At 43.4% G+C, this 23358-nt stretch overlaps 1 protein-coding gene across 1 annotated transcript; it reads right to left on the bottom strand.

Moving 5' to 3' along the window:
- Window positions 1–3496: 3496 nt before the first annotated feature.
- On the bottom strand, window positions 3497–7797 carry LOC115834037 (translation initiation factor IF-2-like). Its single transcript, XM_030808818.1, has 2 exons — window positions 6512–7797; window positions 3497–4031 (listed from the first exon to the last, which is right to left on the bottom strand). The coding sequence occupies exons 1-2, from the start codon at window positions 7297–7299 to the stop codon at window positions 4025–4027; spliced, it is 795 nt and encodes a 264-aa protein (XP_030664678.1). The 5' UTR covers window positions 7300–7797; the 3' UTR covers window positions 3497–4024.
- Window positions 7798–23358: the final 15561 nt, after the last annotated feature.

The following is a 23358-nucleotide window of genomic DNA, read 5'->3' on the forward strand; positions in this document are numbered from 1 at the left end:
AAACTCACAGCACAGCAAGACTAGGCTGTTATATTGGTAACTACACTTGTGGACAATGATCTATTTTCAGGGCGTTCAGGCAGTATACATCAATCTTGTTGTAGCTGTTCTTGTTGTAGTTCATATATAAATATTGACATATTAATAGTTAGAGGGCAAGACATTTTCTATAAAACAAATCATATTTCCATTTATTTCTGTTATAAAATCAGATATGTAGTCTTTCAGAAAATCATTCTCCACTAGATTGCATTGAAAATGTTTGAGGATGTGGTTAAGGTGATGGCTGCTTATATAATTCTTTACAGTGCTCTGAGTGCAGTTCTAATAGGACATCACCTTTATTACAGTCAGAGAGGATGCTTCAGGTTAAATTTCTCCCATCAGGAACACTAGTATTTAAGAGAAAGCTATCAAAGCCTTTCCCAAGAGCAGAGGTTCCAAAAGGGAGGGGAAGAGAGTGTTATTATACCAGGAACCTATGGAGCAGAGGGGGCTGCAGAGTAACAAAAGGGTATGTGTACCAAAAACAAACTCTGCTAACTGCACCGTTTTGCAGTGGACCAGCTTCAACCAAGCTTAACCTAGTTCCATGCATCTCAGGTGAATTGAATGATGAAGCACTTAAATGGTGACAGCTTCTATAAAGCAGTAATCATGTTTCTCTACTCTTTTCCTGCTGCCCTGGAAGGCGGCAGATAATTAATTCTCAAATTGGTACAATAATATGAGCTTGATAGTAGGGCTGCCTGCCAATGAGGTATGTGGTGGGAAGGGGAGGCCAAGGGAAGGGGTCTGGTCTGATCAGGGAAAAGAAAGACAAGCCGGCATCTCCATGCCTTTTCAGTCTTTGCACCCTCAAACTGTGCTCCACTAGCCTGCAGCTTGATTATCTACAATGCAAATCTGATCATATCATTCCCCTGCTTAAAATCTTGCAATGGTTTCATGGATAAAATCCCAACTCTCTGTGCTCTGTCTCCCACTCACCCACCCAGCCTAATCTCTCCAGCCGTGTTGAGCCGACTGTACCCCATCACCCACTGCCAGCCTCCACCTACAGTACCTTGTCCCACCTTCTTTACCTGGCTGAACGTCCTCACCCATCACAGTTCAGGTCAAACGCTACCTCCTCTGGAAACCTTCCTTGCCATTCTGCCCCCTGCCCACTGCCCTCTCTGTCACTCCCAATTTGGGTTAGACAGATCTTAATCCTACTATAGGGCAATGTCTGTCTTCCTCATGGGAATTTAAACTCCTTTCTAAGCACAGACTGTGAATGACTGATTCTTGTTTCCCTAGCATGTCATACAATGTCTAGCACACAGTGTCCATTCTAGCCTTGTCTACCCAATGCATGGAGCTTTTAGAATTTAGGATGGTGGTTAAATGACACATACTTTGCTGTGGCCATGGTGTTAGGATTTGAAACATCCCTTGGTGCATCAGAAGTAGATGATCACAGTGGAACACTCATCCCTTTTCTCTTCTCAGGTACCCAAGGAACATTAAACATTTTTAAGCAGCTATATTTATAGGGCATTCCTCTGAAAGTCTCAACGTTATACAGACCACCAACAAAACGCGTCTAGGGGCTTGCACTGGCTTGGAAATTAAAAAAATACATTCTCTTAGCTGAATTCATCAAAGGGCAGAACCTGATCCAAGTGTTTCTACCCCACAGCCCAGCCTTTAAGGTAAGAAAAGGAGATTCTAGGTCCATTATGTCCAGCATGTCATCTGAATGTGATCTGAGTGATCTTATTCCAGTGATGCTGTTTCTGGCAAGTACAGGAACATACTGTAGGAGTGTGACATGCCTGAGGTGCAAGAGAATCTTTCTGTACTATGATGCATCAGGTGGTTTATGGATTAATAATATCTCTACCCTTTGAAACAAACTGGATAAATGGGAACAAATGCAGGAGAAGAATATCTGGGAGTGATGCTGAGACAGCAGGAGGATGCTTCTCAGCTTGGAGATATGAAGGCTGAAAGGTGGCTTCATCTCCAGGTTCAAGATTATAAATGATTTTTCATAAATTATATTGGATACAATTTGTACTTAATAAGGGGACTTAACAAGGGGTTTAAATCATTGTTCTGTTATATAATGTATTAAAAACAAGACTGATGAAGTAGAGTCTTGTGTCTGCAGTTGACCATGTAATGGCAAAACCCTGGCTCTCTGATTACAAGGTTATAACTGGGGCATTTCTGCTCACCTGACAGCAAGATATCCTTATCACAGATAAAGTGTCCTAGAGTCAGGAATCAGCCTCTTGAAGGCCTGGCTTGTTAACATAAATGTAAAGAGGCACAAAAACAGCATGTACTTATCACATACTCCTCGAACACATGGGTGAAATGTCACTTACATAATCTGACAGGTTGCAGTTGTGCTGTATGATATAAAAACTGGCTTTTTAAAACTGGTAGAAACCTCTAAGTTTTTGAAAAAGTCTTTCCATTTTATATTGGAGACAATGCTTACAGCATGAGTAATGCTCATCAGTTATCAGTAATTTAGCAGATGGTGCCAGTGTTGACATTTGTTCTGGCTTAATTGTGCATGAGTGTGTGTTTTAAACAATGATGCAGCTGTCCCCATTCCTGGCAATTAGAATATAAAAATGGTGTTCACTGAATCTGGCATAGTGATCATTTATCCATGTGTTTACTCTTTTGTTTGCAAGGCCTTCTAAGTGTTTGCTGCAATTCTACAATCAGAATATAAATTTGGCTTAAAATGGAATCTAGCTCCATACTGATAGGAACAAAAGGGACTTCAGACCTCCATGTTTTGAGATCTTAGGTCTCCAGCTCCACTAGAGACACCTGTGAGGTGTTTGTGTGTGTGTTAAAGATACCTCTGATATGAAGATAGTCAGAATTAAAATGCCATTAGGATTAGAAAAGCAATATCAGCAGAGACCACTGGACTATTGCTGATCATGTGCAGAGGATCAAGTGACCAAAATCTATTCTGCGTAGAGTCTTGCTGCAAAGTTCTAGCTATTCCTAATGCCAGCGTCAATCTCATTCACTGCTAATTCATTCAGGAGACCTAACTGTTGAGTACCTCCTCAAGGGAGAGTGGGTGCCTTTGGAGCTGTTGTTGTCCCTCAACTATCTTGGCTCTTGATTGGGTGGGCTTTTTGCTATTAGGTTAGCCAGTTAGTTTTAGTGTGGGGACAAATTCCTTGTTAGGTCATGGCAAATCTGGATAAAATACCTATTAAAAAATAATTTACCCTTTGGAAAAACTTTGGCAGTAATCGCTAAAGCTGAACATATGTATACTCTCTGACCTAGCAATTTTACTTCTAGAAATAGATACCCAGCAGATATGCATGTATGTTTTCACCCAAAAAACCATGCACTGGAAGGCTGATGGCAGCAACTACCCAGATGTCCATCAGCTGTAGAATGGATAAGTTGTGCCACAGTCGTTTGATGGCATACTATATAGCAATCAGATTGAACAAACTATAACTGCACACAGAAGTATTAGTTTTATATTGCAGTGAAACATATTACCACAAACTTAGCAGCTTAAAGCAACGCACACTTACAAGCTCACGGATGTGTAGGTCTTAAATCTGGGCACGGCATAGCTGGGTTCTCTGCTGAGGGTCTCAACAGCTGAAATCAATGTGTAGGCGGCTGGAGCTCAGAATCCTCCTTGAAGTGTATTCAGGTTGTTAGCAGAAGTCAGTGTCTGCTTCATGATTGGAGGACTGAGGTCCTCATTTCCTTGCTGGCTGTCAGCCAGGAGCCAGTCTCAGCTCCTAGAGGCTGTCTGCATCCTTTGCCTTGTGGACCTCTTCTGTCTTCGAAGGCAACAGCAAAGAATTTCCCTCGTATCAGCCACTCTCATGATTCAAATCTTTTTCACCAGGAAGAGCCCAGTCCCTTGTAAGGGCTCCATATGGCCATGCCCACTGAGGACAATTTCCTGATATTAAAGCCAATTGATTTAGGCCAATTACATCTGCAAATTCCCTTCACAGCAGCGCCTAGATCAATACCTAGGGGAATGTGCATACAAGAAGGGGTGAGGAATCTTGGGGGTCATCTTGTAATTCTGCCCACCACATGCAACAGCATGGATAAATCTCAGCAACGTTAAGCAAAAGAAGGCAGACACAAAATAATATATAATGTATAATTGCATTTATATAAAACACAAGAACAGGAAGCACTGATCTTTGGGGTTAGGATTCAGAACAGTGGTTACTCTTGAGTACATAGTAATCAGAAAGGAACATGAGGGGACTCCTGGAGGCCGATAATTGATCTGTGTGCTGGTTACATGGGTGTGTTCAGCTTGTGAAAACACAGCGAGCTGAACATTTATGATTTGTGTACTTTTCTGTAAATGCATTATATTGCAATTAAAAAGTTCTTAGGATAATTTGGATTCATTACTTGCAAATAGATTTGTTTTGTTTTTCCAAGAAAACAGCACTCAAAGACAGGTATCAGAGTGAGCGCCTGATGGGGTGGAGAATAAACAGGAATACAAAAGAAACGACAGTGCCTTGCCTGGAGTGAAGATGACAGTACTCCTCAAACTGAACACTTGAGCACCAAGTAGAGAAAAATTAGTGAAAAATTAGTACTGTCAACTTGGAGCCTGTGTGTAGAACCTACCTCATAATTTGGCCCAGTGCAAAGTGAAATGCAAACCCCCTTGTTCAAAAATTTGAAGACAGCAAGAGTGGAGCAATCAGTCAAAATCAATGGTGGTGGTGGGGACAAATGAACAAGTCCCACTCCCAAGAAGCCAGCCTGCCTGTGTGTGTGTGAGAATGAGCCTCATCTCAGAATCCCGAGACTTGCTGCTAGGTGAGTTACTTTGGGCAACTGTTGCTTTAGTCCTTTCAGCTGTAAAATGGGTTAGCCAGGGGCTAGGAGGTGAAAATTCATTAATATATGCAAGTGAAGCACGTTTTTATGTGCCAGACAGCAAACAAATACAGGAATTATTATAATAATGGGCCCTCTAAATGTTGGAGTTTTTCTTTAATTGGTTAAAAAGCCTACCTGTGACCTTGCAGAGAAATACAGAAACTCTTCATGGATAGCACAGGGGCCACTTCTGCCTTATGAATTAACACAAATCCCGAATTCTTGGTGGAACCCTTATCATGAGATTTTACTGTGCTTTATTTGATCTTTCCAGTTCAAAGAAGAAACTACTAAATGCCAAGGTCGAGGGTATTGGAGTCTGGGCACTTCCCCCATCAAAGTTCTGGTGCTGAAGTTTGAGTTTCGGTCAGGTTCGCAGCTGAATCCCCGGCCTGACTCTAGAACCTCCCGGAGTGCCTGCTGGAGCCTGGGAAGGGGCACCCTAGAATCTTCCAACCGGCCTCAGTGGCGAGCGCCTGGGGCACGCGACTCCCAGCGCTTGGAGCCTCTGCAGTGTCAGGATGACAGGACTGTCGCCTGGCCGGGTTGGGGCGTAGGGACGGTATTTCAGGCTAAAAATTTCTGAAGAGGCACGACGTTCGCATTGTGTTTCTGTGATTATTCTCCCTGGCTTGCATTCAGAAACACGAAATCTTTCCGGATGTAGTAACTGACTTCCTAAAGCTTTGGGGGGACCGTGGTCCCCGAAGGCTGCCGGCTGCCTGACCTAAGATTTACGAGTGGTTCCAAGGATGAGACAAGGTCCCAGTGTCTCGGTGACAACAGGGTCTTTGACGAACGGCTGCCGAGTTGCAGCTGGGGAGGGGGAAGAGGCCTGTGGCGGGGACGGGCAGCCCCTGAATTTCTTCCTTGCAGAAGTTGGGCGCCGGGGCGCGGGCAGGCAGCCCCGCAGGCCATCAGCATGCAGGAGCGGCGCGCGCCGTCCTTGAAGGGCTGCCCGGCTGACCTTGCTCCGCTTTCTCCGGAGAAATCGCAAGGAGAGCGCGAGGACACGGCCACGGCGGTGACTCAGTGCCCTGCGCGCCGCACGCAAATGCTCCCTTCCCTCAAGTCCAGCTCCGCAGCTGCTGTTTCCTCTTCCTGCCCTGTTTTTTTTTTTTTTTTTTTTTTTTTTTTTTTTTTTTTTTTTTTTTTTTTTTTTTGAGACGGAGTCTCGCTCTGTCGCCCAGGCTGGAGTGCAGTGGCGCGATCCCGGCTCACTGCAACCTCCGCCTCCCAGGTTCAAGCGATTCTTCTGCCTCAGTCTCCCGAGTAGCTGGGACTACAGGCGCGTGCCACCACGCCTCGCTAATTTTGTTTTTTGTATTTTTAGTAGATACGGGTTTTCGCCATATTGGCTAGGCTGGTCTTGAACTCCTGACCTTGTGATCCACCCGCCTCGGCCTCCCAAAGTGCTGGGATTACAGGAGTGAGCCACCGCGCCCAGCCCCTGCCCTCTTTTTAATTCCAAGATTCGAACCCGGCGTTTTGCGCTCCGCCCCTCCCCCTCCCCACGGCCCGCCTATCATTAGCCAGACTGCACGGGTGTTTTGTACCCCCCCTCCCCCCGTCCCTATCGGCAGAACCGGAGGCCAACCTTCGCGATCCCTCGCTGCGGGCCCGGAGATCAAACGTGGCCCGCCCCCGGCAGGGCACAGCGCGCTGGGCAACCGCGATCCGGAGCCGGACTAGAGGGGGCGGTGCGCGGCGCGCTGGGGCGCAAAGGGGACGGAGCCCGGGTCTCGCTCCCCATTGGCCGCCACCCCGGCGGGAGGGGCCGCCTCCGGCTCGTGGCACCTGGCGTCGCCCCTCCGCGGGGAAATCGGCGGCTACGGCACGAGCGCCTGGAGGTAAAGGTACTCGGGGGTGGGGAAGGCCCCGGGCCGCGGCAGAGCTCCCTGCCACCCGCCCTGTCCTGCTTGCTGCCGCAGCGCCTGCGACGCTTGGATGCCCCCAGCTCCGGCCGCGCCAACCAGAAACTTTGCCCCTCGAAGTCCCCCGCCTGTCTGACCGCACCGTGAGGCGCCAAGTCGGCCGCGCGCCCCTCGGGGCCCCGGAACCCCGCGAGTCATTGCCTGGCCGCCCCGTACCCCGCGCCCGCGGCGCCCGATAGCCAGGATGCGCTACGCGGACCCCTCGGCTAACCGGGATTTGTTGGGGAACCGAACTTTGCTCTTCATCTTCATCTGCGCCTTTGCCTTGGTGACCTTGCTGCAACAGATCCTGTATGGCAGGAACTACATTAAGAGGTAAGAAAGTCCGTGAGAGGGCAGGATGCGTGGAGCTGGCCGGCAAGCCCCGGGTGGCAGTGGCAGTGGCAGCGGCGGCTTCGGTCGCAGCGCCCCAGGGTGAGTGGCTGTGGGGTTCGCTCCTAGCCCGGAGCATGGCCGCTTAGGCTTGGGTCACCGCGTTTCCAAGAGCATCCTTGCTTGCTCCTGCCCAGCGCTGGCTGGAGGGCCCAGACAACTTTGTTCCGCTGTGAAAAATGAAGGCCAGAATAGAATTCCAAGCAACTAGGCTGACAATAAATCCATTTAATACCCGGAGAGACCGCATGGATCAGAGCGGTGTCCTCCAGACCCACAGTTCTATGGCCATTTGTTTGGACTCCAGGGTCAGAGGGCTCAAAATCGTATCGATTGTTTGTTTGTTTGTTTGTTTGTTTATAACTTCGCGAGTCCTGAACTTTCGTAAGGACCCTTGGGAGAAAAAGCATTTTCCCCTCCAGGAGCTTCGGGTTCGGTGGGGGTGGTAGTGGGCTGTGGCGATGCGACAGGGATAGTGATAGTGAAGTCTTATAATCCCACAGCCACTGGATCTGTGAAACTCAACAACCTGATTCCTTCTGAAACAGATGGCTTTTTTTTTTTTCTCATCCTTAGTGCAAAAGGTCAGAGCTGCAGCAGAAGTTAACCCCTCGTTGGGCTCTCCCCCTACTCCACCCCAATCCACGGTTAAACTCCAAGAGAAAGAGCAGCAGGAGGTGTCACTCAGAAAATCAACTCGGGCACAGCCTCAGCCTCTCTGTTTGCAGAAGATACACTGAAATGCCAGCCACTTCCTTCTGCCGGCTCTGCTGGCTTAAGGAAACACTTGGGGTTTCTCCGCCTGGTTTGGGAGATTAGGGGAGGTTCCTGCTCTAGGATACACCCACATCAGAGCCTCTCTCGGCAAGAGCCCTCTCTCCTAGCTGCTGGGGTGTATTTTTCTTTGCTGCTAGTGTCTCCCTACTCTCACCGCCCCTCCCCCAGGTTGATAGGAAAATAAATGTCTCTCTAGCTAAGTAAGCATCCCACCTTCTTCTCTAAACTTCCCCATAACGAAACAGCCCTCTTCTCATACTTTGGGTGAGGTGGATACATCAGGTATGGGTGCTCCCAATCTGGGCTGCCCACGAAGATGGGAGGGTGAGGATCGCTGCTGGGTGTCGCTGTCCAGTGGAAAAGCCGAGCACTTAGGCTGTTTCCCCTCCTTGTGACTCCCCCTGAGCTGGGGAGTAATGAGGCACCTTGTTCTGAACATTTGTTTACAGCCAGTTGCTGCTCTGGACCTTCCCAGGGAGCGTTCCCTGGTTGGTAGCAGCTCCTGAGTGCTATCTGGCACTGGTGCCTTTAAAGGCCATCTTCGAAGTCTCCTGGCTTCTTGGCTATGATTGGGCCTGCCTCTTCTTTTGGTTACTGCTATTTGGGGCAACAAAATAGCCACAAATGAAATAGAAAGTGAATGTTAAACTGTCCGAGAAGAGAAGCACTAATAGGCTGGAGAAGTTAGGCAAGACTGTGCCCAGAGGAAGTTGAACTTGAGTGGGCCTTGAAGGAAGGGTAAGATTTGAGGGGGGGGGCAGGGGGCATGCACATCCAAAAAGTGGGCAGGAGCAAAGGCGCAGAGATACAAGTGTGTCACAATTTCCTCCCGTCTCTCCCACACCTGACCCTACCTGCACTGCAGCACTTGGCTTAACCATTGGTTAGTCCTGATCTTGAACTGGGTGTGGCTGCCACATCAGTGTCACCCCTAGCACCTGCTTACCTATCTTCTTTCCTCCATATATCATGATTGTAATGAACTGGCCTGATGTGAGTATCATCAGCCTGTCTCCTGTCTACAAACACTTGACCAGTGTTCTTCAAGCAGAGGCTCTGGGAGGGCCTGAATCAGAACCAACTGGAGGACCATTGAAATGCAAACTCCTGAGCCCCTGAATCTGACTGTCTTCAGGTGGGATCTACTAACCTGCCTTTGTAACAAGCTCCCCAGGCGATCTGCAAGCTGCAACAAGCTCCTCCTGCTGCTCTAGACCAGTGGTTGTCAATCCCCTATTCCCCACGGCAGTGTTTGGAGACTTCTGTGGCGTTCGCACTGGGGAGAGGAGAGTGCTGCTGCATGCAGAGGGAAGAGGCCAAAGATGTTGTAAAGACCTATAATGCATAGTTTGCCCCCAACAACAAAGAATTTTCCAGCCCCAAATGTCAGTAGTGCTGAGGTTGAGAAACTGCTCTAGACTGAAAGCTCCATGCGGTGGGGATTTGCTTTTTTTTTTTTTGAGATGGAGTCTCACTGTGTCACCCAGGCTGGAGTGCAGTGGCGCGATCTCAGCTCATTGCAAACTCTGCCTCCCGGGTTCAGGCCATTCTCCTGCCTCAGCCTTGACGAGTAGCTGGGACTACAGGCTCCCACCACCACACCCGGCTAATTTTTTGTATTTTTAGTAGCGATGGGTTTTCAGCGTGTTAGCCAGGATGGTCTTGATCTCCTGACCTCGTGATCCACCCGCCTCGGCCTTCCAAAGTGCTGGGATTACAGGCATGAGCCACTGCGCCCGACCAATTTGCTCTGTTTTGTTCCCAGCTGCACTGTGAACACCAAATATGGTGTCCAGCACATAAGATGTTCTCAATAAATATTGGATAATGAATAAATAATTGAAGGTAGGATTATGTGTGTGCGCTCAGGGATTGTAACTGGAAGAGACACAATGAAGAAATGGATACAACTGGTGTGAGGTGGAAGGAAGGGACGAAGGGGGCAGATGTAACAGTGGGTTACTAGCCTCAGCAAAGTGTTTTGAAGATTGAGAAGAACAATTTGCATTTGGTTCATTGGGCCATTGGGAGCTGTGTTTGGCCCTCGAGTAGGATAATGGCAGGATAAAAGCCCCTAGGAAGGACGTTAGCTGGGTCTCCTACAGGAAGGGTTAAAGAGGTAGAGAGGCTGGGAGGTACTGTCACAGCCCAGTGAAAGTGAGAAGAACTTGTTGCAGGGAGCAGGTCCACTTCAGAGCCAGAGGATTCCTGAAGGCTGCCATTCTTTGCTTCTGGGCTGAGCTGGTGCGATGCCACCTCACAAAGAGTTCAGGGATACGGCAAAGGCAGGCTCTTCCAGGGAGAATTTAGCAACAGCCCAGAGCAAATGGCAGTGGGGCTGTGAGTCGACGTGTGCTTACTTCTTTGGACCCTGGGCTCTCCCTGTGCTCTGCAACGGGAGCTTTTGGGAGGACCCCACTGAGAGCAGTCAGAACTCCGGGGGTCCATTTGCAGCACCTCCCTTGGTCAGGAGGGGAGAAGGTGGGGCAGTGCAGGTGGCTTAGTGGGCTCAGTGTCTCTAATGGAGAAAGCATGCACTATGTGAATGAGGAGAAAAAGACAAGAAACAAAGTTGTGAACGTTCCCCTTGATGCTCTTGGCTTCTCCATGTCTGTTTTTGATTGATCGAACAAATACTTCATGCAGATTTACTCTTTAAGTGCTAAGGGTACAATGCTGTGCAAGGCAGGCACAGTCCAGGGTCTCCAGGGAGCCCGTGGCTATTGGGAAGACAGAAAGGCACGCAACTGATATATGAGCCATGCCTAGAGGAATGGACGAGGGACTCTAAGAACAAGGAGGAGGCGCCAGAGCAAATCACTGTGTTTCAAGGTACATGGAGGCATTTGAAGGGGTCTTCAAGAAAGGGGAATGATCCACAGGCATAGGCAGAGGTGAAAGGAAGGGGGATGAAATCGAGTTTGAGCAAGGATTGACAAGTGCAGGCAAGAGTTGAGTGAATCTGCATGACTCTGGTTAGAGCTATATTGCTGGGGGCAGAGTGAGGCAGGCAGGGCCCAATTCCTGAGAAGAAAGTAGGGACCTTGTGTGGATGGCGTGTCTGGGGGAGGGAGCGGGGAGGGTGACAGCTGCGGGTCTGGATCCTTGTGCGTGGAGCTACCCAGAACTGCGCTGGGAAGAGCCAGACTAGTAATGTAGATTTGGAGTCACCAACCACTGACATCAGTGTTTTTCAAACTTTTATGATTGGGAAGCACAGTATGGCATAGGTTATAGCCGGGGACCTTGAACACAGTTATGTACACACTCAGCTGAAACATTTTGTGAAGCAATACTTGGCCTTATTATGAGAAATGTGCTCTAATGTTTTCTACTTTACTTCTTTTAAAAAATCCATTCGCCATGTGCGGTGGCTCATGCCTGTAATCCCAGCACTTTGGGAGGCCTAGGCCGGTGGATCACGAGGTCAGGAGTTCGAGACCAGCCTGACCAACATGGTGAAACCCTGTCTCTAGTAAAAATACAAAAATTAGCCAGGTGTGGTGGCACACACCTGTAATCCCAGCTACTCAGGAGGCTGAGGCAAAAGAATCGCTTGAAACTGGGAGGTGGAGTTTGCAGTGAGCCAAGATTACACCATTGCACTCCAGCCTGGGTGACAGAGCGAGGTTCTGTCTCAAAAAATAAATAAATAAAATTTAAAAATTAAATAAATAAATAAATCCATTCTACTTCCTTAAAAAATGCAATGGAATATTGGCCTTAAAAAGAAAGGAAGTTCTGAAATGTGCTACAACATGGATGAACCTTGGAGACCTTGTGTTAAGTGAAATCAGCCAGGCACAAGAGGACAAATACTCTATGATTCCAATTATATGAGAGACTTAGAGTTGTCAAATTCATAAAGACAGAAAGTAGAATGGTGGTTCCTGGGGCCTGGGTGTGGGATGGGGAGTCATCTTTTAATGGGTATGGAGTTTCAGTTTGGAAAGATGAGAAAGTATTGGAGATGGATGGTGGTGACGGTAGCACAGCAATGTGAATGAACTTAATGACATTCAATTGTAGACTTAAAAAATGGTTAAAATGGTAAATTTTATGTTATTGTGTATTTTGCCGCAATAAAAAGAGTTTTTATTAAAAAATCTGAGAGCAACCCATTAAATTTTACAATCCGTTGGGTTGAAACTCTCAGTTAGAAAACCACTGATGTGAGCAATGGGATTGGATGAGTCACCAAGGACAGAGCAGAGTGGAAAATGATGATGGGTCTGGGCACAAAGGAGAGCCTTGAAGGATGTCTGCACCTACAAGGGGTCGAGAGAGGAGAGCTGGCTCTGGAAGCCGAGGCTGGAGAGAGGTGGAGGGGAATGAGGAGAGGCAGGTGTTAAGGAAACCAAGAGACGAGGGCGTCAGAGTGAGAGTGACCAGCTGTGGCATGCCGGGAAGAGGGCTCGGGTGGGATAGGATTGAGGTGTCCGCTGGGTTGGCAGTAGAGGCAAAGACAGTTTGGGAGAGAGAAGTGGGGACAGAATCCTATTTCAGTGGGCAGGGAGTGAGTGGGGAAAGACAATGTGGAGACAGGGAGTGCAGGTTACCCTTTCTAGGTGTCAATGCTGAGAAGAAAAAGCGTTAAAAGAAAGATTTTCCACAATGAGGAGCATGGAAATTGTTCCGTCTTAAGTCCCCCACTGACCCCAATCCCCTTTGTTAGTGCTGAAATCTTCATATAAGCTCACAGCCCTAAAGTATTACAACTTCAGGTGTTTACACTTTAACAGAGGGACAGGGAAAGGGCAATGTTTATTTAAAGGTAGAAAGAAAAGACATCGTAGATTTTAATAATCTGGTCTCAGTCCATCTTTTAAACTTAATCTCAGGAAAACCAGATAACCTTGGGCCTTGAATGTCTTCCCGTGTCTTTCAATGGAGTTTTATAATTCTCCATAAAGAGTTTGAATGTTTTCTGTTAGATTTACATCTTTGTTCGGGCTGCTGTAACAAATTACCATAGATTTGGTAGCTTAAGCAACAAATGTTTGTTTCTCACTGTTCAAGAGGCTGAAAGTTCAAGATCAAGGTGCTAGCATGGTTGGGTCTGGTGAAGGCCCTCCTGCAGGTTGCAGACTTCTTGTTTCCTCATGTGGGGATGAAAGAGAGGGAGCTAAGTCTCTGGCCTCGTCTTATGTGGGCACCAATCCCATTTGTGACTGCCCCGCTCTCTGACCTAATCACCTCCCCCAAAACTCCACCTCTAAATACCATTGCCTTGGGATTCAATTTCAACATAGGAATTTTGGGGGGACACAAACAATTATTTAGTCCATAACAATTCATGTCTAGCTACATAGTGTTTAACTATTTAAAAACTGTGTAAAATGTTTACTATTGTACAAATTATCTTTTAAAAAGTTATATTTTCTAACCATTTGTTGCTGGTATATAGAAATAAATTTGTTTTTTGTGTATTAATTTTATAATCAGCAACCTTGATTATGCACATACTGATAATAGTTTATCTGAAGATTATCTGAGGATTTCTATGTAGACATTTTTCTTTCTTTCATTACTACCATTATACCTTAATATATAGTTCTTGTTTTACTGTAGTGGCTAGGACCTTTGACATAATATTCAATAAAAGTGTCGTAGTGAACATCCTCATCTTAGTCCTCACCGTTTTCTTCTTTCTTTTTTTGACAGCTTTATTGAAGTAAAATTCACCCACTTAAAGTGTACAGTTAAATGGCTTTTAATATATTCATGCAGTTGCACATCTACCACCACAGTCAATTTTAGGACATTATTATTACTCTGCAAAAGAAATCCTATACCCCTTAGCCATCACTTCCCAGACCCCCATCCCTCTTGGTCCTAGGAATGAACAAACACACTAACCTGTTTTCTATCTCCCTAGATTTTCCTCTTGTGAGCATTTCATATAAATGGAATCATATGCTACGTTGTCCTATGTGATTGACATCTTTCACTAAGCAGAATGTTTTCAAGGTTCATCCATGTCATATCATGTATCAGTACTTCATTTATTCCTATTGCAGAATAATATTTCATTGTATGGATAGACTGCATTCTGTTTCTCTGTTCTTCAACTTATAGACATTTGAGTTGTTTTCACTGTTAAGTTTTTGTGTGGACATAGATTTTCGTTTCTCTTGGGTTTATACCTGTGAGTAGAATTGGTTATATGGTAACTCTGTGTTTGCCGTTTAATGAACTGCCAGGGTTCTCCAAGGTGGCTGTATCATTTTACATTTTCTCCAGCATTGTATGAGGGTTCCAATTTCTCTACATCCTTGATAACACTTTTATTATCTTTTTTTTGGATTATTGCCATCTCAGTGGTTTTGAGGTGATGTCTCACTGTGGTTTTGATTTTGCATTTCTCAGATGACTAATGATGTGGAGCATCTTTTAATGTGCTTGTTAGCTATTTGCTTATCTTCTTTGGAGAAATATCTATTTAGGTTCTTTGCCTTTTTTTTTGAGAGGGAGTTTTGCCCAGGCTGGAGTGCAATGGTGTGATCTCAGCTTACTGCAATCTCCGCCTCCCGGTTTCAAGTGATTCTCCCAACTCAGCCTCCTGAGTAGCTGGGATTACAGGTATGCACCACCATGCCTGCCTAATTTTTGTATTTTTTAGTAGAGATAGGGTTTCACCATGTTGGCCAGCTAGTCTCTAACTCCTAATCTCACGTGATCCACCCTTCCCGGCCTCCCAAAGTGCTGGAATTACAGGAATGAGCCACCGCGACCAGCCAGACACTACGCCCAGCCCCTTTGCCTATTTTTATCTATTTATTTATTTTTGAATTATACTTTTAAGTTCTAGGGTACCTGTGCACAACGTGCAGGTTTGTTACATATGTATACATGTGCCATGTTCGTTTGCTGCACCCGTCAACTCATTATTTACATTAGGTATTTCTCCTAATGCTATCCCTCCCCCAGCCCTCCACCCACCGACAGGCCCCGGTGTGTGATGTTCCCCACCCTGTGTCCAAGTGTTCTCATTGTTCAATTCCCACCTATGAGTGAGAACATGTCGTGTTTGGTTTTCTGTCCTTGTGATAGTTTGCTTAGAATGATGGTTTCCAGCTTCATCCATGTCCCTGCAAAGGACATGAACTAATCCTTTTTTATGGCTGCATAGTATTCCATGGTATATATGTGCCACAATTTCTTAATCCAGTCTATCACTGATGGACATTTGGGTTGGTTCCAAGTCCTTGCTACTGTGAATAGTGCTGCAATAATCATATGTGTGCATGTGTCTTTATAGTAGCATGATTTATAATCCTTTGGGTATATACCCAGTAATGGGATGGCTGGGTCAAATGGTATTTCTAGTTCTAGATCCTTGAGGAATCGCCACACTGTCTTCCATAATGGTTGAACTAATTTACACTCCCACCAACAGTGTAAAAGTGTTCCTATTTCTCCACATCCTCTCCAGCATCTATTGTTACCTGACTTTTTAATGATCGCCGTTCTAACTGGTGTGAGATGGTATCTCATTGTGGTTTTTATCTGGATTTCTCTGATGACCAGTGATGATGAACACTTTTTCATGTTTCTGTTGGCTGCGTAAATGTCTTCTTTTAAGAAGTGTCTGTTCATATCCTTTGCCCACTTTTAGATGGGGTTGTTTGTTTTTTTCTTTAAATTTGTTTAAGTTCTTTGTAGATTCTGGATATTAACCCTTTGTCAGATGGGTAGATGGCAAAAATTTTCTCCCATTCTGTAGGTTGCTTGTTCATGCTGATGATAGTTTATTTTGCCGTGCAGAAGCTCTTTAGTTTAATTAGATATCATTTGTCTATTTTGGCTTTTGTTGCCATTGCTTTTGGTGTTTTAGTCATGAAGTCCTTGCCCATGCCTATGTCCTGAATGGTATTGCCTAGGTTTTCTTCTAGGGGTTTTATGGTTTTAGGTCTAACATTTAAGTCTTTAATCCATCTTGAATTAGGTGTAAGGAAGGGATCCAGTTTCAGCTTTCTACATATGGCTAGCCAGTTTTCCCAGCACCATTTATTAAATAAGGAATGCTTTCCCCATATCTTGTTTTTGTCAGGTTTGTCAAAGATCAGCTGGTTATAGATGTGTGGTGTTATTTCTGAGGTCTGCCTCTGTTCTGTTCCATTGGTCTATCTCTCTGTTTTGGTACCAGTACCATGATGTTTTGGTTGCTGTAGCCTTGTAGTATAGTTTGAAGTCAAGTAGAGTAATGCCTCCAGCTTTGTTTTTTTTGCTTAGGATTGTCTTGGCAATGTGGGCTCTTTTTTGGTTCCATATAAACTTTAAAGTAGTTTTTTCCAATTCTGTGAAGAAAGTCATTGGTAGCTTGATGGGGATGGCATTGAATCTATAAATTACCTTGGGCAGTATGGCCATTTTCATGATATTGATTCTTCCTATCCATGAGCATGGAATGTTCTTCCATTTGTTTATGTCCTCTTTTATTTCGTTGAGCAGCGGTTTGTAGTTCTTCTTGAAGAGGTCCTTCACATCCCTTGTAAGTTGGATTCCTAGGTATTTTATTCTCTTTGTAGAAATTGTGGATGGGAGTTCACTCATGATTTGGCTCTCTGTTTGTCTGTTATTTGTGTATAGGAATGCTTGTGATTTTTGCAGATTGATTTTGTATCCTGAGACTTTGCTGAAGTTGCTTATCAGCTTGAGGAGATTTTGGGCTGAGATGATGGGGTTTTCTAAATATACAATCATGTCATCTACAAGCTGGGACAATTTGATTTCCTCTTTTCCTAATCGAATACCCTTTATTTCTTTCTCTTGCCTGATTGCCCTGGCCAGAACTTCCAACACTATGTTGAATAGGAGTGGTGTGGGAGGGCATCCTTGTCTTGTGTGAGTTTTCAAAGGGAATGCTTCCAGTTTTTGCCCATTCAATATGATACTGGCTGTGGGTTTGTCATAAATAGCTCTTATTATTTTGAGATACGTTCCATCAATACGTAGTTTGTTGAGAGTTTTTAGCATGAAGTGCTGTTGAATTTTGTCAAAGGCCTTTTCTGCTTCCATTGAGATAATCATGTGGTTTTTGTCGTTGGTTCTGTTTATGTGATGGATTACGTTTATTGATTCACATATGTTGAACCAGCCTTGCATCCCAGGGATGAAGCCCACTTGATCGTGGTGGATAAGCTTTTTGATGTGCTGCTGGATTCAGTTTGCCAGTATTTTACTGAGGATTTTTGCATCGATGTTTATCAGGGATATTGGTCTAAAATTCTCTTTTTTGTTGTTGTGTCTCTGCCATGCTTTGGTATCAGGATGATGCTGGCCTCATAAAATGAGTTAAGGATGATTCCCTCTTTTTCTATTGATTGGAATAGTTTCAGAAGGCATGATACCAGCTCCTCTTTGTACCTCTTGTAGAATTCGGCTGTGAATCCATTTGGTCCTGGACTTTTTTTCGGTTGGTAGGCTATTAATTATTGCCTCAATATCAGAGCCTGTTATTGGTCTATTCAGAGATTCAACTTCTTCCTGGTTTAGTCTTGGGAGGGTGTATGTGTCCAGGAATTTATTAATTTCTTCTAAGTTTTCTAGTTTATTTGCGTAGAGGTGTTTATAGTATTCTCTGATGATAGTTTGTATTTCTGTGGGATCAGTGGTGATGTCCCCTTTATCATTTTTTATTGCATCTATTTGATTCTTCTCTCTTTTTTTCTTTATTAGTTTTGCTAGTGGTCTATCAATTGTGTTGATCTTTTCAAAAAACCAGCTCCTGGATTTGTTGATTTTTTGAAGGGTTTTTTGTTTTTTTTTTTTTTTTTTTTTTTTTTTTTTTTTTTTTTTTTTTTTTTTTTTTTTTTTTTTTTTTTTTTTGTGTCTCTATAAATTTCCCTCTACACACTGCTTTAAATGTGTCCCAGAGATTCTGATATGTTGTGTCTTTGTTCTCATTGGTTTCAAAGAACATCTTTATTTCTGCCTTCATATTGTTATTTACCCAGTAGTCATTCAGGAGCAGGTTGTTCAGTTTCCATGTAGTTGTGCAGTTTTGAGTGAGTTTCTTAATCCTGAATTCTAATTTGATTGCACTGTGGTCTGAGAGACAGTTTGTTGTGATTTCTGTTCTTTTACATTTGCTGAGGAGTGCTTTACTTCCAACTATGTGGTCAATTTTAGAATAAGTGTGATGTGGTGCTGAGAAGAATGTATATTCTGTTGATTTAGGGTGGAGAGTTCTGTAGATGTCTGTTAGGTCTTCTTGGTGCAGAGCTGAGTTCAAGTCCTGGATATCCTTGTTAACCTTCTGTCTTGTTGATCTGTCTAATATTGACAGTGGGGTGTTAAAGTCTCCCATTATTATTGTGTGGGAGTCTAAGTCTCTTCATAGGTATTTAAGGACTTGCTTTATGAATCTGGGTGCTCTTGTATAGGGTGCATATATATTTAGGATAGCTCCTCTCGTTGAATTGATCCCTTTACCATTATGAAATGGCCTTCTTTGTCTCTTTTGATCTTTGTTGGTTTAAAGTCTATTTTATCAGAGACTAGGATTGCAACCCCTGCTTTTTTTTTCTTTCCATTTGCTTGGTAGATCTTCCTCCATCCCTTTATTTTGAGCCTATGTATGTCTCTGCACATGAGATGGGTCTCCTGAATACAGCACACTGATGGGTCTTGACTCTTTATCCAATTTGCCAGTCTATGTCTTTTAATTGGAGCATTTAGTCCATTTACACTTAAGATTAATATTGTTATGTGTGAATTTGATCCTGTCATTATGATGTTAGCTGGTTATTTTGCCCGTTAATTGATGCAGTTTTTTCATAGCATCGATGGTGTTTACAATTTGGCATGTTTTTGCAGTGGCTGGTACCAGTTGTTTCTTTCCATGTTCAGTGCTTCCTTCAGGAGCTCTTGTAAGGCAGGCCTGCTGGTGACAAAATCTCTCAGCATTTGCTTCTCTGTAAAGGATTTTATTTCTCCTTCACTTATGAAACTTAGTTTGGCTGGATATGAAATTCTGGGTTGAAAATTCTTTTCTTTAAGAATGTTGAATATTGGCCCCCACTCTCTTCTGGCTTGTAGGGTTTCTGCTGAGAGATCCACAGTGAGTTTGATGGGCTTCCCTTTGTGGGTAACCCAACCTTTCTCTCTGGCTGCCCTTAACCTTTTTTCCTTCATTTCAACCTTGGTGAATCTGACAATTATGTGTCTTGGGGTTGCTCTTCTCAAGGAGTATCTTTTTGGTGTTCTCTGTATTTCCTGAATTTGAAGTTTGGCCTGCCTTGCTAGATTGGGGAAGTTCTCCTGGATAATATCCTGAAGACTGTTTTCCAACTTGGTTCCATTCTCCCCCTCACTTTCAGGTACACCAATCAAATGTAGATTTGGTCTTTTCACATAGTCCCATATTTCTTGGAGGCTTTGTTCACTTCTTTTTACTCTTTTTTCTCTAAACTTGTCTTCTTGCTTTATTTCATTAATTTGATCTTCAATCACTGATACCTTTTCTTCCACTTAATCGAATTGCCTATTGAAGCTTGTGCATGCGTCACGAAGTTCTTGTACCATGGTTTTCAGCTCCGTCAGGTCATTTAAGGTCTTCTCTACACTGTTTATTCTAGTTTAGCCATTCCTCTAACATTTTTTCAAGGTTTTTAACTTCCTTGCAATGGGTTAGAACATGCTCCTTTAGCTCAGAGAATTTTGTTATTACCTACCTTCTGAAGCCTACTTCTGTCAACTCATAAAAGTCGTTCTCTGTCCAGCTTTGTTCCGTTGCTGGTGAGGAGCTGTGATCCTTTGGAGGGGAAGAGGCACTCTGGTTTTTAGAATTTTCAGCTTTTCTGCTCTGGCTTCTCCCCATCTTTGTGGTTTTATCTACCTTTGTTTTGTTGGTGACCTACAGATGGGGTTGATGTCCTTTATGTTGATGTTGATGCTATTCCTTTCAGTTTGTTAGTTTTCCTTCTAACAGGTCCCTCACCTGCAGGTCTATTGGAGTTTCCTGGAGGTCCACTCCAGACCCTGTTTGCCTAGGTATCACCAGCAGAGGCTGCAGAGCAGCAAATATTGCAGAACAGCAAATATTTCTGCCTGATCCTTTCGCTGAAAGTTTCATCCCAGAGGGGCACCCGCCTGTATGAGGTGTCTGTCGGTCCCTACTGGGAGGTGTCTCCCAGTTAGGCTACAAGAGTGTCAGGGACCACACTTGAGGAGGCAGTCTGTCTGTTCTCAGAGATCAAAGACCATGCTGGGAGAACCACTGCTCTCTTCAGAGCTGTCAGACAGGGACGTTTAAGTCTGCAGAAGTTTCTGCTGCCTTTTGTTCAGCTATGCCCTGCCCACAGAGGTCCCTTTGCCTATTTTTAAAGTGGATTATTTTACTTTTTCTTATTGAATTGTAAGAGTTATTTATATATTTCAATTATAAGTTGCTTATCAGGTACGTGATTTGCAAAATATGTCTTTTCACTTTTTTGGCGGTCCTTTGAAGCACAACAGTTTTACATTTTTATGAAGTCCAATTCTTCGTTTTTTTTTTTGTTGTTGATTGCTTGTGCTTTAGGTGTCATATCTAGGGAACCATTGCCTAATCCAACATCACAAAGATTTACACTTAAACTTTTTTCTAAGTGTTATACAGTTTTAGCTCTGACATTGAGATCTTTGACCCATTTTGAGTTAATTTTTGTATACAGTATGATTAATCCTAATTGTAAAGGGAATGTTAAAAAAGTATCATCATTGAATATGTTGCTTATTTTCTTAAGATATTTTCTAATAGGTAAAGTTCCACACATTTGTAGAATGTGTTAAAAGTTTTGTTTTTTCTTATTTTGAAAATTTTATTTATTTATTTATTTATTTATTTTTGACATGGAGCCTTGCTCTGGCACCCAGGCTGGAGTGCAGTGGCTTGATCTTGGCTCACTGCAACCTCCACCTCTTGGTTTCAAGTGATTCTCATGCCTCAGCCTCCCGAGAAGCTGGGATTACAGGCATGAGCCACCATGCCCAGCTAATTTTTGTATTTTTAGTAAAGAAGGGGTTTCACGATGTTGCGCAGGCTGGTCTGGAACTCCTGACCTCAGGTGATCCATCCTCCTTAGCCTCCCAAAGTGCTGGGATTACAGGTGTGAGCCACTGCATCCAGTCAAAAATTTCATTTAGATATTAATTTTATAAGTACTTTTTCTACATCTATTGAATGGTGTGTAGTTTTTCCCCTTTAATCTTCTGATGTAGTAAATTACATTAATAGATGTTCAACTTATAATTTTAGGGGTAAACCCAGCTTGTTTATTATATGTTATTTGTTTTATGTGATGTGAGATTTTGTTCACTATTATTTTTATTCAGGATGATCTGTTCCTTTTCTTGAATGCTATTGGCTGTAATTTCTCTTATCATGCTATCTTTGCCTGGTTTTAAAATCAGTCTTGCAAATGAGTTGAGAATGTTAATACTTTATCTCTGTAATGACTTATGCACGTTTTTGAGATTCATCTATTCTTTAAATGTTTGGTAGACCTCACCTCTACAAGCATCTGCACCTAATGTTTTCCATATGGGAAAACTTTACTAATCCATTAAGTCTTACTAATTAAGACTTACTAATCAAGTTACTGATCCATTTCTTTAGTAATTGTAAGAGTATTTAAGTTTTCTATTTCTTCAATCAATTTTGGTAAATTATATTTTTCTAGAAATTAAAAAAAATCATGTTTATTGGCAAAATTTATAATATGCTGTATTTCATCTCTGTCATATCCATCGTTTTGCCCCTTTTTTATTCTTAACATTATTTACTTGTTTCTTTTTCTGTTTTTTTGCATTGTCTCTGTAAAATGATCAGATTTTGGCATTGTTGATTTTCTCTTGGATATTTGCTTTCTATTTTACTAATTTTTATGGTTCGATTTTATTCTGTCATTTTTCTAACTTCCTAAGTTGGGTGCTTATCTCTTCAGTTATCAGTCTTTCTATTTTCTAATGTAAACTTTTGAAGTTATAAAATTTCCTCTAAACATTTCTTTAATTAAATCCCTTCAATTTGGGGACAATGATGATAACAAGAACCCAGAACGGCATTGCATTTACTGTGTGCCAGACACTAGTCCATGTGCTTTATGTGTTAACATACTGAATCCATATAACACAAGTAATAGATACTGTTACCATGGCTATTTTATAGATGAGGAAACTGAGCCACGGTGAGGTTAAGTAATTTGTTCAAGGTCATAACAGCTAGTAAATACCAGAGGTATTTTCAATATCTTGAATTCCAATTATTTTCTAATTTCTATCATAATTTACTCACTCATGAAGTTAGAAGTGCTTTAAAATGTCCAGAGACTTCAAGTTTTTCCTTATCTTTTTGATTTTTTTTAACTCACAGGTATTGTGGTGAGAGAACATGATATTTATGATACTTTTTTTTAAACTTGCATGTCTTTCATTATATGTCTATTGTAACTAGCACATACTTACAGTTTTTAATACCTAGTCTGACAATCTCTGTCTTCTACTTAGAAAGTTTAGTATATTTACATTTATTGTGATTAGTGATGACTAAGGATTTATTTCTGCCATCATATTTTGTGTGTTTCACATACCTTGCCTTTTCTCCCTTCTTTTCTTTTGCATTATTTGTGTTTTCTTGGCTTTAGGAGGAGGTTCCTAGTGTGACCCTCCTTGAGAGGGCCCTTTGGCCATTACAAGGGAAGCATGAATCACCGAGATTGGCTGATGAATGCATCTACTACTTCTTTTCTTGCCAGACTATTCATCAATTTAATAAGGCATTTAAAAAGCATTTTAATTGTTATTTTAGTGTTTTTTAGTGGGAGGATGTTGCAGATTGGATTCCCTGGAAAGTAGACTCTGAGCTAGAGATTAGAGTGTAGGATGTTTGTTGAGAAGTGCTCTTGGGATCAATATCTGAGAAAGAGAGAAGGAAATATGACTGGTCACAGAGAGAAACTGAGCTGCAATACAGTTCCAGAGAAAGCCTCAGTGGAGCCCATAGGCAGTCCTGGAGCTGGGCTGTCTCTTCAGAGTTGCCCAGAGTTGGGGTGAGGGGGCCTGACCTTTATATCTGGAAGAGATATATGCCCTGGAAGAGGACATAACCTTGAGTAAGGTGGCTCTGCTCACATGTGGCAATTCTCAAAGAGGAATGAGAGCTGAGGGCTGTCGGCTCATGGCACCCCCAACAGGTGGGGAGAAGTCCTTCATTCCCGAAGGTGTTGTGGTGGGGTATGTCACAGCACCTGCCCCAGAGGGCTTCTCAGTCGGCCATTTTGTTGGAAATAGAAGTCTTTGAATGTCTCTGTTCCCCAAACAAAAATCTCACCCCTAATTGTCAGTCTGTGCTGAAGCCCACTCTGGAAGTTGAATG

This window comes from Nomascus leucogenys, unplaced genomic scaffold (genome assembly GCF_006542625.1).
Source record: "Nomascus leucogenys isolate Asia unplaced genomic scaffold, Asia_NLE_v1 000064F_59159_qpd_obj, whole genome shotgun sequence".
NCBI lineage: Eukaryota > Metazoa > Chordata > Mammalia > Primates > Hylobatidae > Nomascus > Nomascus leucogenys.